The sequence below is a fragment of the Daucus carota genome, chromosome 3, assembly GCF_001625215.2.
Source record: "Daucus carota subsp. sativus chromosome 3, DH1 v3.0, whole genome shotgun sequence".
Lineage (NCBI taxonomy): Eukaryota > Viridiplantae > Streptophyta > Magnoliopsida > Apiales > Apiaceae > Daucus > Daucus carota.
Window position 1 is genome coordinate 7,566,461 of NC_030383.2, and position 16,251 is coordinate 7,582,711.

Sequence of the window (16,251 nt, forward strand, 5' to 3'; positions counted from 1 at the left end):
AAGAAATCTCGACATGGCAGAATAATTAAGGATGTAATGGCGTTTGGGAGACGATACAACAAAGTTAGCAGGGAGAAGAAGGTTTTGGAGGGTTTGGCTGTTACGATTACCGTTGAACAGAGTTTTATCGGTGACAGAGAGGCTGTCCATGAGCTGATGGAGAAATCGTGGGAGGAAAGCAAGTCTCAAGCTCGCGAAGATGGAGATATATTACTTGTTAACTGAAACTTCTCTGTTCTTGTTTGGCTTTCTAGAGATTTGTTCTTTGTGTTGTGATGAGGTTGCTTTCTCATCTATATAGCCTCTGTAGTTGGTTTTCACCGTTCTCTCCTTGTAATAACTGTCACAGTAATATATACAAGTATGAAATTATGTGTCACTCTCTAAAGTCTAAACTGTAACCTTCATGATTTTGGGATCTCTTTTCTTTCCGCAGGGTTTAATGCAATACAATCAGACAGTCCTAATAACAAGTTAGATAGGAAAATTTGTAAAATTTACTAGTATCCAGAAAGGCAACACAATTACCCTTAATTGCCTATTCTTAATTTTGCATGTAAATGAGATGATAGTAACAAAACACAATTTGGTTTGCTCAACAACCCGACTCTGCCAGCTTTGCACCGATCATATCATTCTACAGTCGGCGCGTATTCTGATGCTCTTTAGTTGTAAATGTTCATAGTATTATCAAATCTCCCCACCTTTTAACAAAGCACTTGAAGCAGTGAATGGGAAATGTTCATAACTTCCTGTTCTAATCAATGCCCTTGCAGAAGCGTAGTATCCCCACCTTTAACAGCACTTGTAGCAGTATGTGGAAAAATGTTCATAACTTCCTCTTCTAATCAGCGTGCTTACGGAAGCGTACAACATTGTTGATGAAAGTTCTCTCACCACGGTAGCTAGTGTGAACATGGCAATTGCAATATTTAGTCAACTTTACACTACATTACTGTGCAACTTCTATAAGAAAAGATGAACAGACCACAACACACAAGACTTACATGACAGTGGCAGCTATAGAGAAGCATGTAACCCCAACAGAGAAGTGAATCGAAAATGTAGGCCAAAATTTGTCCCGGTCCAGGAAAATTCGCTCAGAAATTAGAGTTGCCAAACAGAAAACTGGCAAAATTATCCAACCTGAAGGTAAGCACTTCCTGAAGGAAAATGAGGAAGTACCCTGCATTTATTCAGGTCAATAACTGGTCAAAACAATCATTTTAAGAAACCAACATCACTGTCAAGAGATTTCATTCAAGACTGAGGCCTAACAATATTATTTTAAGATAATAGCACATGATAAATAAATAAAATTCAGTGGATGAAAGTTAACCTGAAAATACTTCCTGATAAACACGGCTGAATAGATGATCCTAAGCAACATATCTGAATTATGGTCAAGAAATTCAAAATCTCAAATCCAAGCTTTGCTAAGAAATTAAAGTATTACTCATCATATAGTAGAAAGATAGATAGGACTATCTTAGGTGTTCGCATTAAAAATTAGAATGTAGAGATTGTCAAAAGATAATGCAGCAGATGAGCAAGCACACTAGTAGGCAACTACCAAAGCTATTTAAAAAGTCAATAATCCTGAAAATTTAAAAAACATTTAAAATATGAATATTATTCTAACAATCTTTCCACATACTGGGATACAGGGCACAAGAACTGCGTATTTAGGCTCTTTAGTATTATAATGACATCAATGTCAATACTCCATTGTACTAATAACCTTGAAGAATTAATACTTCCTAAAGGCCAATACAATTTTGACGAAACTGCTGCTAGGCCAAAACAATTTTATTGGCCAGAATGCTGGGCTTGTAATAGAAATCATATCGACAAGATAAATATAACAAATATTCAAATGCTTTAATTGATATGTGATTACACAAGAAGAGATTAAGAAACAGAGACATAAAAGCTGAGGGATGGTTAGCTCCCATGGAAGAAAAAGAAAGAGGAATGTTTAGCAGTAATTCTGTCATGTCCGAAGTAGACCTGTAACTGCATCAGTTTGGCAAGTGGAGAATCTGAACTTGGCAATTGTGTAAGAGCAAAGGGAAGACCTAGGAGTAATGTAGAGTGGGAGTAATTGGGTTTCTTGCCCTCACCAAATCATGAAATATGCATATACAGTCAATGTAAGAGGTCCTCAGTTCAATTCCTATTGACTGCTACTTTTTTTCTGTGTAATATTGTCCATGTAGATAAATATGACTGTAACAACATATGTGTGTGTGATCTATACAATACATGAGCATTACTGAATAATGCTCATTCCCAAATAACTAAAGTGTTGAAGAGCTAATGAATTAACCACTCAACGAATTTTTTTAGTAGAGTACACTTTTTCCCCCACTAGTAAAAATTTCTAGATCTGCCCCTGCAGAACAAAAGAGAATTGGTCAGAAGATCCAGCAGATAGGGGACTAACTACGCACCTCGTGACAAAGACAAACAGAGGATGACATATTACTTGATGTAACCAACCTAAAGTGATATAGATGTGAGGATGACATAGAAATTAAGACAGATCTATGGTTGCTCTTGTATATTGAATGGGTATCAAGTTAGTTCTATCAATATATATTATGTACTACATTTGTTACTTACAGAAGATCTACATAACCCTGAACTATTAACGGAAAGGAGATGAGGATTAAGCATAGCATACATAAATATACTTTAGTTTAATACGTACACTTGGGCATGCTATTCAAATATCATACAGCAGAAAAACTGGTCAAACAACCATAGAGAATAACATGGTAGCATAATGACAAACACTAGAGCAAACACTGGGCAAAAAGGTTAAAGGATACTCAGGGAATTTGCAAGAATTAATCCAATTGCTCCAGCTGATCGAATAAGTAATACATTTAGAACAATATAAACCAACGAGAATATTAGCAACGAATCATTCGAGCGTTTGAGTTGGTTCTCTGTTGCTACTGCATGCAAAAATGCTTCTGATGTTCCTGATGCAGCATCATAACAATGATAAATAAGATTTAAACAGAATATAAAAAGCATGACTTGAGAAATGTAAGCGTCTCCCAAATTAATTAACTCGTGTTATAGTCTCCATTTTAAAAAGTACCATTCCTATGCAGATAGTAACTACAAGGAACTACATGTATGATTCTACCAACTTGCTTCAAAATGATTGATTACACATTCCGCATACTTTTATTATTAGACTTCAATAAGAATAACCGAACAACACAAAATATGTTATACATAAATGCATTTACTCTATGCTATCATTTTCTACTTTTTCAGATGTCAAAAAAAATGTCATCATTCTATTATTGATACTACGTGTGTCCTAATTCTCCAACATGAGGTCAATTCTCTTAGTCCTTAAGTTGAACAAGTTTACACTGGATAATATGAAATGCAAGGAGCAGAGAGGTATGCATGTATGGATAGTTGTGGAAGGAAGATGCATCGCTATAAATTCGTAAACATGGGAGCAATTTTCAGTTGCAGGAAAATTTTCGGAATTTATAATATTCTAAATAAGCATTTGCCCAAATAATTTAACATATAAATATTTTTAGAGTTTATTGCAAAATGCACCCCCCCTGGATTTTCAAAAACGCATTTATGGCCAATACTTTACATAATTGCACTTTGCACCCCGCTGGTTCGTTTGACGCGTCACTTTGAACCTCTTCCGTTAATTTTGACTGTTAAGGTTAAAAGTCTCGGGGGTAGTTTGGGAAATTTTAAAAAAATAATTTTAACCAGATTTTATTTAAATTTTTTAACCCTCTAAACAATTTTTTTTTGAAAAATCTTAAAAAACGAAAGTTGTAGGGAATGAAAAGATCCTTTTAAAACAATAAAATTCAAAATTATTTAAATCTTTTTTTTAATTGTTTAATAAATTACAAAAAATGGGGATCTTGTAAAAATTCGTAATAAATTCAATTAATTTCGGATTTCGATGATTTTTGGTGACTCGGAAAACACTTTCAATTACCTAAAACTTTCGAATTTTATTTCTAACCTGGAATTAATTAAAACCTACTTTAATTGAATTTTAAAATAAAAAATGAGTTGTAAACATTATTTCGAAAATATTAGAAACATAATATGAGGAAACAACATGAACGAAAGTTATAGGCAAATGAAAGAGTTTTCCGAATCATAAAAAATCATCGAAATCCGAAATTAAATGAATTTATTACAAATATTTACAAGATCTCCAATTTTTGTAATTTATTACACAATTACAAAAAAGATTTAATAATTTTGAATTTTATTGTTTTAAAAGGATCTTTTCATTATCTACAACTTTCGTTGTTTAAGATTTTACAAAAAATATCGTTTAGAGGGTCAAAAAAATTAAATGAAATCTGCTTAAATTTAATCTTTTAAAATTTCCCAAACTACCTCTGAGACTTTTAACCTTAACAGTCAAATCTAACGGAAGAAGTGCAAAGTGACGCGCGAAACAAACCAGCGGGGTGCAAAGTGCGATTATGTAAAGTATTGGCCATAAATGCTTTTTCGGAAATCCAGGGGCGTGCATTTTGCAATAAACTCATATTTTTAGTATGGGACGCAGAGTAAGTATACCTTTGTAAGCCTTTAGTACAAATTCTACGAGAACTACAACCCAAACATTATTATACTTTTAAATACATTAATCATTGCATTCTAATCTTGAACTGATAGGGTGTATTATTTATGTATAGGCAGACACAATTGCACCTTTTAATTCTTTATTCTTCACTTGGCCATTGAACAAAGAGGCCGTTGGTCATAACAATAGACTTTTAAGTTAACTAAAAATCCATTCATATTCTTATTAGCTCTGATGGACAAAGATAGAGAGAATTATATGAATTCAGGTGTATAATATAATATAATGATTGGAGACTTGAGCTTTAGTAGGCTAAAGAGGTTAACCACTTAGGCACGAAAAAGCTGCGTTGAAGTACATAAATGGATTACACCTATACATCATAAAGAACTCTAAATATGTATAGCATCTCCAAGAATCTCCTAATTGGCTCCTAAATATAATATAAACAATGTAGCTGCTAGCAAGTTAGTACATTATTAAGAGTCATCTCCAAAAATGCTCTTTATACTTACCTATTTTTATATACTATTCATATTTGAACTGATAAAGAGAGCGGCTATTAATGGATGTATTGGAGGGAATGAATCCTTTATTAAAAGGAGTTAGTTAAGAGCAATGTCGAGGCTCTTAAAATAGAGAAGAGAGAAGAAGTTCTTAAGTTTACGAAGAGCTTCTAAGAGTCTCTTGGAGCTCTATTTGAACCATTGCTCTTTTTTTCAACTTCAGATCCCATATGGAGAGTCTCTTGGAAATACTCTAACATAAGCCTTTTAATGAAGTGGTTAATAATTTCAGTGAAGAACATTGCAAACAAATGATGAGTCATAACCATTTTTTGGAAACTGCAGTGGTAATTGAAGAGTGGAAACAACCAACTATGGACAGAGGCAGAAGTCTCCAAAGGGTATAAATTAAATTCTTGTAAGTAGAAAATAGATACTAAATTCGAATTTGTAATTTGACTTTGACAAGATTGAATATTACCCTTTTGATTGTATAATTGTATAATCAATAAATTATTCAATCTGATATTAACTCAATTAATAAACTTAAGTTTGCTTTAAAGTTTTAGATTAGCTTAAAGTAACAAGTGACTTTTTTCAAGATAAGCCAAATGGGTTAGTCACTTATGAAGGTCAGCCACAACAAATTATAACAAAGATGCCTAGCAATAATAGTAATATTCATGATATATGTATAAAAAAGATGGTCACTATAGACACCAATTGAAGTTTGTTACGGTAAATGGGACCATATAATAATAACAATCGGTGCGATCGATGATATTCAAAACCAAAACAAAAAAAATATGCGTATAAACAAATGGATGACATGTAATCTTACCATTCATAGCCAGAAGAACGATGTACAGACAATAAAGCTGGAGAGCTTTAGATGCTTCACCATCACTCCATTTCTGACCATATAACAATCTGATGAGACAGTAAGAAAAGCTTGGTCCAAATGCCATAACTATCAGACCTATAATGCATTTCATGTTGTCATAACAAATTATAGGTAGAAGAGTGGAAAAAGTATTATAATGACCTAATCACAAATATTATTTTGCTATGACCATACAATTCAAGAAAGGATTTCACAATCCTAAGCAATGAGAAAGGTGACTGATTTTTAGTATTCACTGATCTCTCAAAGTACTGCTACACATTACACTACTCTACATGTGTTTCAAAATACGAATCATCGCACCTCGACTTGGTAGTAACCATACTGATGCTTGGATGATAATAATAAGCCAATTAAAATACACAACTTCAACAGATTCTCATGCAATGCCATTGTTTAAACAAATATGTCAGTGCGTTGGTACATTTTTCCTTCAGAATATTAACTTTTTAATGTGACGAGAATAATCAGTATTTACCTTTTTTAATTAAATATTTCTTTTAATAAAAAACTATACTACAGAGTAATACATGAACCGGAACATGCAAACTGAGAAATCTTCAATTGTGCATAAATATAGGTCTAGACATTAGTTCACATGATAGACAACTAGCCCTGCTCACCACACTATACCCTTGTGCACTCTTAACCAAATCTATTGTATATGTCGTTGTTTGATTCTAAGAGAAATTACTTGTTAATCATTACTCCCTCTGTCCCTCTAGATTCTTTACAGTTTCCTCTTTTGAATGTCCCTCTCATTTCTTTACATTACAAAACTTTCCTAAAATAGTTAATGGGTCCCACAACTTTCCCACTTTTTCTTCCCTTTCACACTACTTTTACTCCACTATCTCCCTTTTATATATTAAAAATCAATGGGTCCCACCACTTCACCCACTTTTCTTTCTCTTTTCCACTACTTTATACATATTTCTTAACCTCCGTGCCCAAACTCAATGTAAACTATTGAGGGGGACGGAGGGAGTATGATTTATGAACAAGTGCAGCTAAAGACAGTCAGATCTAGGGGAAAATAATATATAACTTGGATGATGACAATAAATTTCTACTGAGCTGACATTAATTTGAAAGGAAAAAAGTGTGATAAAGGACAATACTGAAATGAGATATGCAAAAAAATTAGAAACGCTTACCTATCAATAAAACGAGCTTCAGAGCATCAATAAGACATTTTCCTAATTTTGTTCTCTTCTGTGCATGTTCTCCTAAAATCAGAGATAAAAAAAAGGGAGGTGAAGTTAGACCTCTCATAGGAGGAGAAAGTATTATATATTACAGATCATGTAAATTAACAAATCGCATCACAGAAAAAAACTATAAAGGCATTAGCCCTTTGGTAGGAATTTTTTAGTTGTCGGATTTTATAGTTAAAACGCTTTAATTGGGCGCGATCCTGAATCTTCAAACCTCTAACATAGCAATGAGTAGTGATAAGAGAATGAATGAAACTGCAGATCTAAATAGATGTTACTAATGTTACTCAAAACTTGAATACTTGATTATGGTAAAAAAAGAAGTGAAGAGAACTTACTTGTAGCCAAAAGATTTACCCGCTGAGAAAACACTTTTTTTTTGTGAGTTACAAATTCAGAATACTAAGCGATTCAAAAACAATAACTTGCACGTTCATGTTTATAAAACAAAGTGACGTCTAAAAAAGATACAACCCAGGGAACTTTTTCAGTTCTCTTACAAAAAACAGTGACGAGATTCCAAATTCGAGCTATACAATTTTGAAGCTTATAACTCTTAGGTTTTGGTGAGTGCTTTGGCCTTTCACAATACTGCTGATATCCACAGCAAAGCAAACTTATTTTACTCTATTACTGCAATCATCGCTTAATAAGAACTGAGATAAGCCACTGCAAGAAATGACAAAACTATGACACAGAGACACAAAATTGAATGAATTCCTACTATTGAATATCTATTATATCTCAGGCAAGGCAACCTGTGAACCATATGGTTTTGCATTTTTTATCATCCATTACAATAAACGTGTAAAGGATATCAAAAGATGGAAGAGAGAGAGATAAACAATGCATCATAACCTTAAAGATGTCTGATCAAACAAAACTACAAAGATGGAAATAAACCTGCAGCAGACCTTGCAAATGTAGTATATGAGCTTTCTTCAAAAGGGAGAAACACCAACCTCACCACTAAGCTTCCTGAAACATGAACTCTGATCTACTCAAGTTACACCCATACAAAATGTAAATGCAAACTTTCAAACATAGACTAGTCATATTGTCAATTAAGGAGCATATTTCAATTACAGTCCTGGCCAAGTACAAGACTTCTTAAATAAGCTTCAACACATAGAAGGTAAGACAAAGGACAAGCCAATCAATAAATACCTAATTTGTCCACAAGTCCATACACAGCCTGGTTATATGGTGTATCAAACCATACAAGCACCATCTTTTCTCCTTCCTGAAGTATTAACTTGCGGAAGGATTGAAAGGTAAACAACATACACATACTCGAGAGTTGCTTATCAAGATTTAACATAGTTCCAAATCTGCAAATGCACCATAACGTGATTAACTACAATATGCTAGTAGTAGAATATAAGAATATGGTTGTTGCTATCATAACACTACTAATGGAAAAAACAACAAGAAAGAAAATCTTTAAGTGTCTGAAAGAAGTTTTGGTGATGTCAAATTCAAATTCCTTTATTCACTTTGGTTCATAAACTTGATGAAACCAAACAGATATGGTATGCAATAATAACATAAAAGCTAAAACACACTCATAGCTAATAAATACAAGTATGAAGAAAAACGAATTAATCGATTTACTTCAGGAAGCATGTTATTTATGTCATCATAGATGTTGATAACAATATGGCCCATAGCTAAAGGCTGGTTAATAACTGAACATACTTTCACTTCAAGGAATCCTAAATAGCACCATGAAGGATACATTCTAGCGCATCATAGTTATAATCTTGTAGACATTTCAAGGTATCATGAGTATCACATTCTTGAAAGTAATGAGCATCATCAACTTTCCAGTTGAGGGGGAATAGCTATATATGGTAAGCAACTACAGTTTAAAAAGCCATATGTTCAAAATAGCTCTAGCATTATTATCAGCTAGTACATGAAGACTGAAGTAGGATGAGTTATCATACTACTATAATACTGGCAAAAAAATGCATAAACAATGCTCTTCATAGAAACCAGAGAAAAAAACTTAACTGAAAATAATTTTAATTTAAGTGGACCTCTTTCTCTTTTTTTTTTGCTGAATAATTCAAGTGTTTATCAAGTCTTACAGCACAATATTAGTGATTTCAGCTACAACAAAAATAATGAACACTTTGTGGTGACTCGTGAGACGGGGGAATCATTGGGCATATTTATTGTCATTTTGTCTGATCAAGGGAGGCCGGTATTTGTTGTCACATAAGGTGAAAATGCCCCAGAATCTTAAAGCAGGAAAAACACCAGACTATCTAGCTTATAACAAATACTTCTCTGTGCAATAATTACAATCTTCAGTACTTCTGTGCAGCTTATAACCAGTACGAGATAAATTAAAATTCACTACTAGAAGGATGAATACAGTACAAACCGTACCTGAAAGGAAAAAGATCTGAAATTCTGTATGCATGCACCAAAAGGAAGTATCCCCAATAACCAATGAACATACAACCTCCATAAGCAGTTTGAGCTAATGCAAATACAATCGCTTTTTCCTGTATGCCAACAAAAGAATAATACTATGAGTTGCAAGTATGATCAATTATCTTATCTAACTGATACAAGACAATAAACTGATTTACTGTAAAGCTTTTTAACAGACTTCTATTACTATAATGCTTGTACCATATTTGTGCTTTTGACTATGAGCACATAGGTTGTCACACATCGCAAAAGGGTTGCTGCAGCTTCAACAATCAACCTTAGCTTGAGGAGAAGCAAATTCTGAGAGAGAATATACAGTGGCTCTGCCAAGAGTTCGAGCACACAAGCAAAACCTAAAGCATGGAAAGAGATGGTCTAATTTATTCACTAAAATGCAAGTACAGTATTTAGTAAATGTAATGTATTCATTTAACAGAAGAATCCTAGACTCTGTACATAGATTCGAAGGAAAAAAAAATCTTGTTCATACCAGAGTCCAAGCTACAAGCTATTACAATAGACCCACTTAACTGGCAATGACTTTTTACTACAATTATATATCCCAATATATATCAGCCCAACAAGTTAAAAATTTATATTTCACATTAATTAAATCATGTGAAGTTCAACAGCATACAGCGTTCAATGTTTATAAACAAAACGAACAGAAAGCTCTACAAGTGAATCACAAGTACCACATACCATGAATCAAGATAGCTTGTGCATAAGGATTTGAATAATTTAAATCTTGCCACCAGAAGATTAATAAACATGCAGAAACTGAAATAACTACTCCTAGTGGAATAGTCATCCAAGCTAGTTTTAGTAGTTTAGCTGCATTTGCCCCTCCAGATGTATCATCACTGTAAAAAAAATTAAAAAAAATCAAATATTTCATGCAAAACATCAGATAATGTGTCAGTTTTTAAGAAGAAAACTCAATTGCTCACTCCTTCACATGGGAGATCTTTTGCACTAGACACTCTCTCGGAAAAGGCTACTAGAACGTTATAATTACGTAGCCAATACTTGGTTAATATCATGACAACACAAGTTACTTCCTGATTCATGTTCCAACACATAAATGATAGATTTACTAAAGCAATAGGCATAAAAAGATAGTACTACTAAGCAGGAATAATATTGAGGGCAAGATATGAGACAATACCATCTGAAGTCCGCCCTCATGCATGCTCTTCGAAAACCCTCGCGACTAAGGAACAAGACACAAGTGACAAATAGGTGAAATTGGACAGCATACAACTGCATTGTGTAAATAATAAGATATAAGAAATAATGGATGAATAGCTGAACAAAGTATGTACCGAAATATAAGAATATATAGTTAGTGTGTTGTCTGAAATTTGACATGTGTGTCACATGCATTGTTATCAAGTCGACGACTAGTCGTCGACTAGTCGACGACTAGTCGACAAGTCATTTTATAGAAAAAGTCAAGCAACGACTTATTTAGTCTGGCGACTTATTTTCAACATATAAGTGTCTCCCTAATCTTTGTATCATTTCAACTTCACATTATTATTTCCTTCATGTCACTACTTTTTGGCTTCAGGCTATGTAATCTTTGTATCATTTTCAACATATAAGTATATCCCTAATCTTTGTATCATTTCAACTTCACATTATTATTTCGTTCCTATCACTACTTTCTGGCTTCAATTTATATGTGAACTAACAATCTGCTACATCGTATACATCTGTTGCTTATTATCTTTTACTTTTGATTCAAACTATATACTGATGTGCGTTCAACTATATTTTATATATTAAATCTAGTAAAAATATGTATAAGAATGACTTGTCGACTTTTTACGACTAGTCGGGCGACTTGTCGACTAGTCGATTCCAAGGTATCCGGGCGTCGAGGCTCGACTTGGCGCCGTAATAACCTTGGTCACATGGCTCCCATTGACGCTAAAATATAGTTCATATGGCTCAAATATACACTAAAAATATATTTAACAGAGGAAAAAATAGCATTAAGATGAAAAACATGATCAAGTTTATGTTTGCATCAGTTCATGACAGCATCTATCATCATAAAATTACTTGAATCATCTGTTGGTTACCAAATAGGTCATGCTGGATAGTATTCGATGGGACAATGTTTTGAACAACAATAAACAAACTCTAAATCTAATTTAAGAATCAAGTCGCTTGCATAATTACATTCTAGTATCTCATGTTTCTTTAAATTGAAGATATATTAGCATTGCAAATAGAGTAGTAATTAGCAAGAATAAAATATTTATAAGGCATAATAATCTGACTAATAACTTAACCAATAATATTACATAAGCTTCTTGAAGAAATATAGAATATGAAGTACTGATAACAATATAAGCGCAAATGAGAACTTCAAATTAAAGATTATTCATGCATACAGCATAGTCTTCTTCAGTGAGGTGCCGGACAATCCATGTATTGAATATGAAAGGAATCCCTCTAGCCAGAAACTGTGTAGCTACACCAGATGAATATAATAATTGGAGGGTTTACACGGAAAAAAGGAATATGTAAATAAAGAAGAAAGTAAAAGGATGTACGTACCCATTAAATACTTGAAAGTGCGAGGCAGATCAGCAGTATGGTCTTCATCTTCTGGGATTACCGTAGAAGAAACAGATGAACTCTCCTTTTCAGACATTTTTATTGAACTGTTACAAGAAAATACCTATCCAACTTATTTCAGTTCAAAATTATACACTGGATTCAAAGGTTCTGTTGAACGCAACTAAGAAACCCAAGATATAAAAGAGGAATTCAAAAGAAAACCTATAAGATTTCTACTGAATAATTTATTTATATCTGAGCACTCACTGTTTTTTATTGAAAGCCCACATAATGTGACTGAAAAATTAGTGCCCGGCTATCTTCATCTCAGATACTACCTCAATAACTCATTGGGCTTGGATTAAGAGCAGGCTTGAGTTTTATTTAACAGGCTTTATACTTAGAGAAAAGAAATCTTATCAAGGGTTTAAGGATCTTTATGCATCATTTCTCCTTATTTTTAATATAAAATTCCGTTTCAAATTTCCTATACTTAACAATAATTAATAAGATATTTCTTCTTATCAATTATTTTGAGTATCAATGTAGTAAAGAATACACAAAGGTCATACAAGACTGCAAAGTCAAGTTGTATTGTATGTCACTGTGCAGTTAAGAACAAACATCGGTGACTAGTATTGCGGATGCCCTGTTTTCGTTGTAGATAAAGTAAGTTGGTTGCTACTTAACTACAATCAACTCTATACATTATAAGGTTTCTTAAAATAACTTTTAGCACCTTCTTAAAAGTTTAAGTTCTGCTCTTACTAAAATTCGTTAACTAGAAGTTTTGTTTACACTTTCGACATTAGCAATATAACATGATTCCAATTCGGTAAAAAGTAATTAATTACTAAGTCTTATACAACCTAAATGCGCCTAGGGCACAATATTTTGACAATAACAATGATAATCACAGCTCAAAAAACATATATGATTTGCTTTAAAATCTGAAAGTGTATATGCAGTTATCTCAAGCAAAATCAAAAAGAGCTGAAAGACTTACTACGACTGTGAAGGAGGTTACGATTGCAAGTAATTCATAAAACAGAGTGATCTGCAATTGATTGAGAATCAAAAACTCTTGAAAGCTCGAAAATGGATTTTTCTTTAACACAATTCAACCCAAGAAACACATAGGCTACTTGCAGTCATGAATCGCCACTCACACTGTAGTGCCACGAAAACAATAAATTCAATTTAATTGAACTAGACAGATGTAAATCCCACCATTAATTTATACATACAAGGAGCCATTTGCTAAGATAGTTTACTTAAAAACTAATCAAACAACAACTATGAAGTCAAAGAAAATACATAAAAGTTACAAACCCAAAGAACCAGTTCTCTTCCTTCAATTTTTATATTAGCAAAAGAAACTAAAGCTAGCATAGAACAAAACAGTAATTTTTCTCTAAGCATTCCTAAAATTTCTTTATTATAAAACAGAAAATAGCACTAACTAAGAGAATAGTGCTAAGTATATTTAGTCTCTGTATAGTGCTACAGCTTAAGGCCTCAACTTCATTTTGGCTGTGGAATATTGTGATAAGTCTTACCTTCACAGTGAACAAAAACAAATGTAAACAGATACTACTTTTGAGCCAGGGAATAATCAATCTCTGAACTGTATAAGACTTTAAATGTAGTCTCTGACAGAGACTACATTTAATACTACCTTGTTGGTTCACTTAAAAAGATGCTATATATTTATATATAGCAGAAACTGGAGTAGTCGAGTAGCAAAAATGTTTATCCGTGACAATACTATCATCATTGTCATTCCAGCGATAAAAATGTGAAATAAAGCAAATCCCCGACAACTTACAATATAATTTAATTGTTCAAAAAACAATTAAGGCTATTTCCGTGTCAATTAGAGTATAGTTGCTAGGTCGCAGTTTATATACTCTTTATTATGCACATCGTAGGGCTGCCAAATTCAATGATTTTCTTAACAATTTTGAAATCAGATAAACGGGGTTGCTTACTTGCATTGTATTAGTTAAGATACAGAGACCAGAGATGCACCTCTGAGAAAGAAAAAAAAAATGCCAACAACACCACAAACATCAACAGGGATGAGATAACCTAATTTTCTTACCAATTTAACAAGCTAATGATTTTATGACCAATTTTGGAATTAGGGTTTTGTAATTGAAAGAGGATTAAAAGAGCATTGGAGGATTTTTTTTACCAAACTTGGTCGAGGACGAGGAACGAGAGAGAGAGAGAGAGAGAGAGAGAGAGAGAGAGAGAGAGAGAGGCTTGTGGTCGTGGGCGTGGACTCGTGGTGGTGAAGTCGTGGTAGTCGGATTGAGCACTTGGGCTGAGAGAGATGTAAAGAGTATATATAAGTTTGGGTATTGATAGAGTCGTTGATTTGGGGAGCGGGGAAGTGGGAACTGAGATATGAGAGGGTGAGGGTGTTCCCGGATCAATCACCTTTTCAGAGATCAGTGCACAACGGTAGATAGTGCTGCATCTTCCTTCTCAGGCTTCTCAACACAATACAGTACTCTATTTAGTAAAAAAAAAAAACATGCTACAGAACTCGGTCCATTACGCATAATAATGAGTGTTCTAAAATTCCCGATTTAACCGATAAATCCCCTCTGCAAGGTCGGTCACCGGTCCGATTTTTGAAATCGGATTAATCCTTATATATATTTCATAATCGAATTATATGTGATAAATTATTAAAATTAAAATACTATATTACTTTAAATATGAATAATTATAGAGTTTATGAATATAGTAAATATATTAGTTACTAAATAGCTAATATAATAATAACTAAATATTAAATAATATTTTAGTATTAAAATAAACCCGATTTTAACTCCGATTAATCTTTCCGATTAATCCCCGATTTCCGATTAATCTTCGAATCAGTAGCTCAACCGATTAGGTCCGATTCCCGATTTCTGTAACACTGTATAATAATAGTAGTTTTTACGTGCCTCTTTGAGTGTTTCATAAATATAGTTTTATAATATTTTTTCTTAATAAATATTTGATATTTAAACTCTTTTTAGAGAAAATTAAAAAATATTATGAAATTATATTTTATAAAAATCTCAAAATGCGTGTAAAAATCATATGTTGAGACGGAGGGAGTAAATATTATTTCATTTAATATATTAAACGTTATAATCTTATAATATTTTCTACTCCCTCCGTCCCACCAGATTCTTTACAGTTTCCTTTTTAAACCGTCCCACTCATTTCTTTACATTACAAAACTTTCCTAAAATAGTTAATGGGTCCCACCACTTTTCCACTTTTTCTTCCTTTTCACATTACTTTTATTCCACTATCTCTCTTTTATATATTAAGAATCAATGGGTACCACTATTTCACTCACTTTTCTTTCTCTTTTCCACTACTTTATATCTATTTCTTAACCTCCGTGCCCAAACCCAATGTAAAGAATTGGGTGGGACGGAGGGAGTAATAATTTTAAGACATAAACGTGATATGATATAAATTTTATTTAAAAATCAAAATGATGAATTGTGTTATAATTCTAACTTGTTATGAAGAGAAAAATATTATTTTAATCATGATAAGAGATGAAGATAAAGTTGAATTGCTACAAATCTTGGGCTGTAATAAAGAGAAACTATTATTTTAATATGATAAGAGATAAAGATAAAATTGAATTTCTATATATCTTCAATACTTCGACAAATATAGTTCATATCAGGATCTTCACTAAAATTTTAGCTAGGAAAAAAATGTCCTATTAGAATTTGATTATTATTTTTACATACTTTATATTATAAGATTTTTTTTTTTTTTACTCTGATATTCTTATTCAGGAATACTATATTGTACTGTGAGATACTCAAATATATTCTTATTTTGTCAAGCCCTTTTTAATGAAAATATATGATGGCATATAAATGATCAGATATTATGCATCATAGATTTGTTAAAACCGAATGATTTCTATGATCACGCTTAACTTCTTCAAATTTAAGGTTTACACTATCA

General features: G+C 32.7%; 1 protein-coding gene across 12 annotated transcripts; it reads right to left on the bottom strand.

Annotated features, from left to right (window-relative positions):
• Positions 1-384: 384 nt before the first annotated feature.
• On the bottom strand, positions 385-14,796 carry LOC108214591 (uncharacterized). 12 transcript variants are annotated; one of them, XM_064089699.1, is made up of 18 exons: positions 14,698-14,744; positions 14,504-14,581; positions 14,450-14,473; positions 13,259-13,309; positions 12,250-12,373; positions 12,084-12,163; positions 10,847-10,941; positions 10,381-10,541; positions 9,880-10,031; positions 9,631-9,749; positions 8,401-8,564; positions 8,137-8,211; positions 7,174-7,245; positions 5,954-6,091; positions 2,835-2,990; positions 1,340-1,392; positions 1,008-1,186; positions 385-905 (listed from the first exon to the last, which is right to left on the bottom strand). In XM_064089699.1, the coding sequence occupies exons 5-18, from the start codon at positions 12,344-12,346 to the stop codon at positions 845-847; spliced, it is 1,602 nt and encodes a 533-aa protein (XP_063945769.1). In that variant the 5' UTR covers positions 12,347-12,373; positions 13,259-13,309; positions 14,450-14,473; positions 14,504-14,581; positions 14,698-14,744; the 3' UTR covers positions 385-844. The 12 variants fall into 12 exon arrangements, with proteins under 12 accessions (XP_063945769.1, XP_017242166.1, XP_017242167.1 ...); XM_017386677.2 differs by having other exon boundaries at positions 12,250-12,356; positions 13,259-13,422; positions 14,357-14,581; positions 14,698-14,780; XM_017386678.2 differs by lacking the exons at positions 14,450-14,473; positions 14,504-14,581 and having other exon boundaries at positions 12,250-12,356; positions 13,259-13,422; positions 14,698-14,796.
• Positions 14,797-16,251: the final 1,455 nt, after the last annotated feature.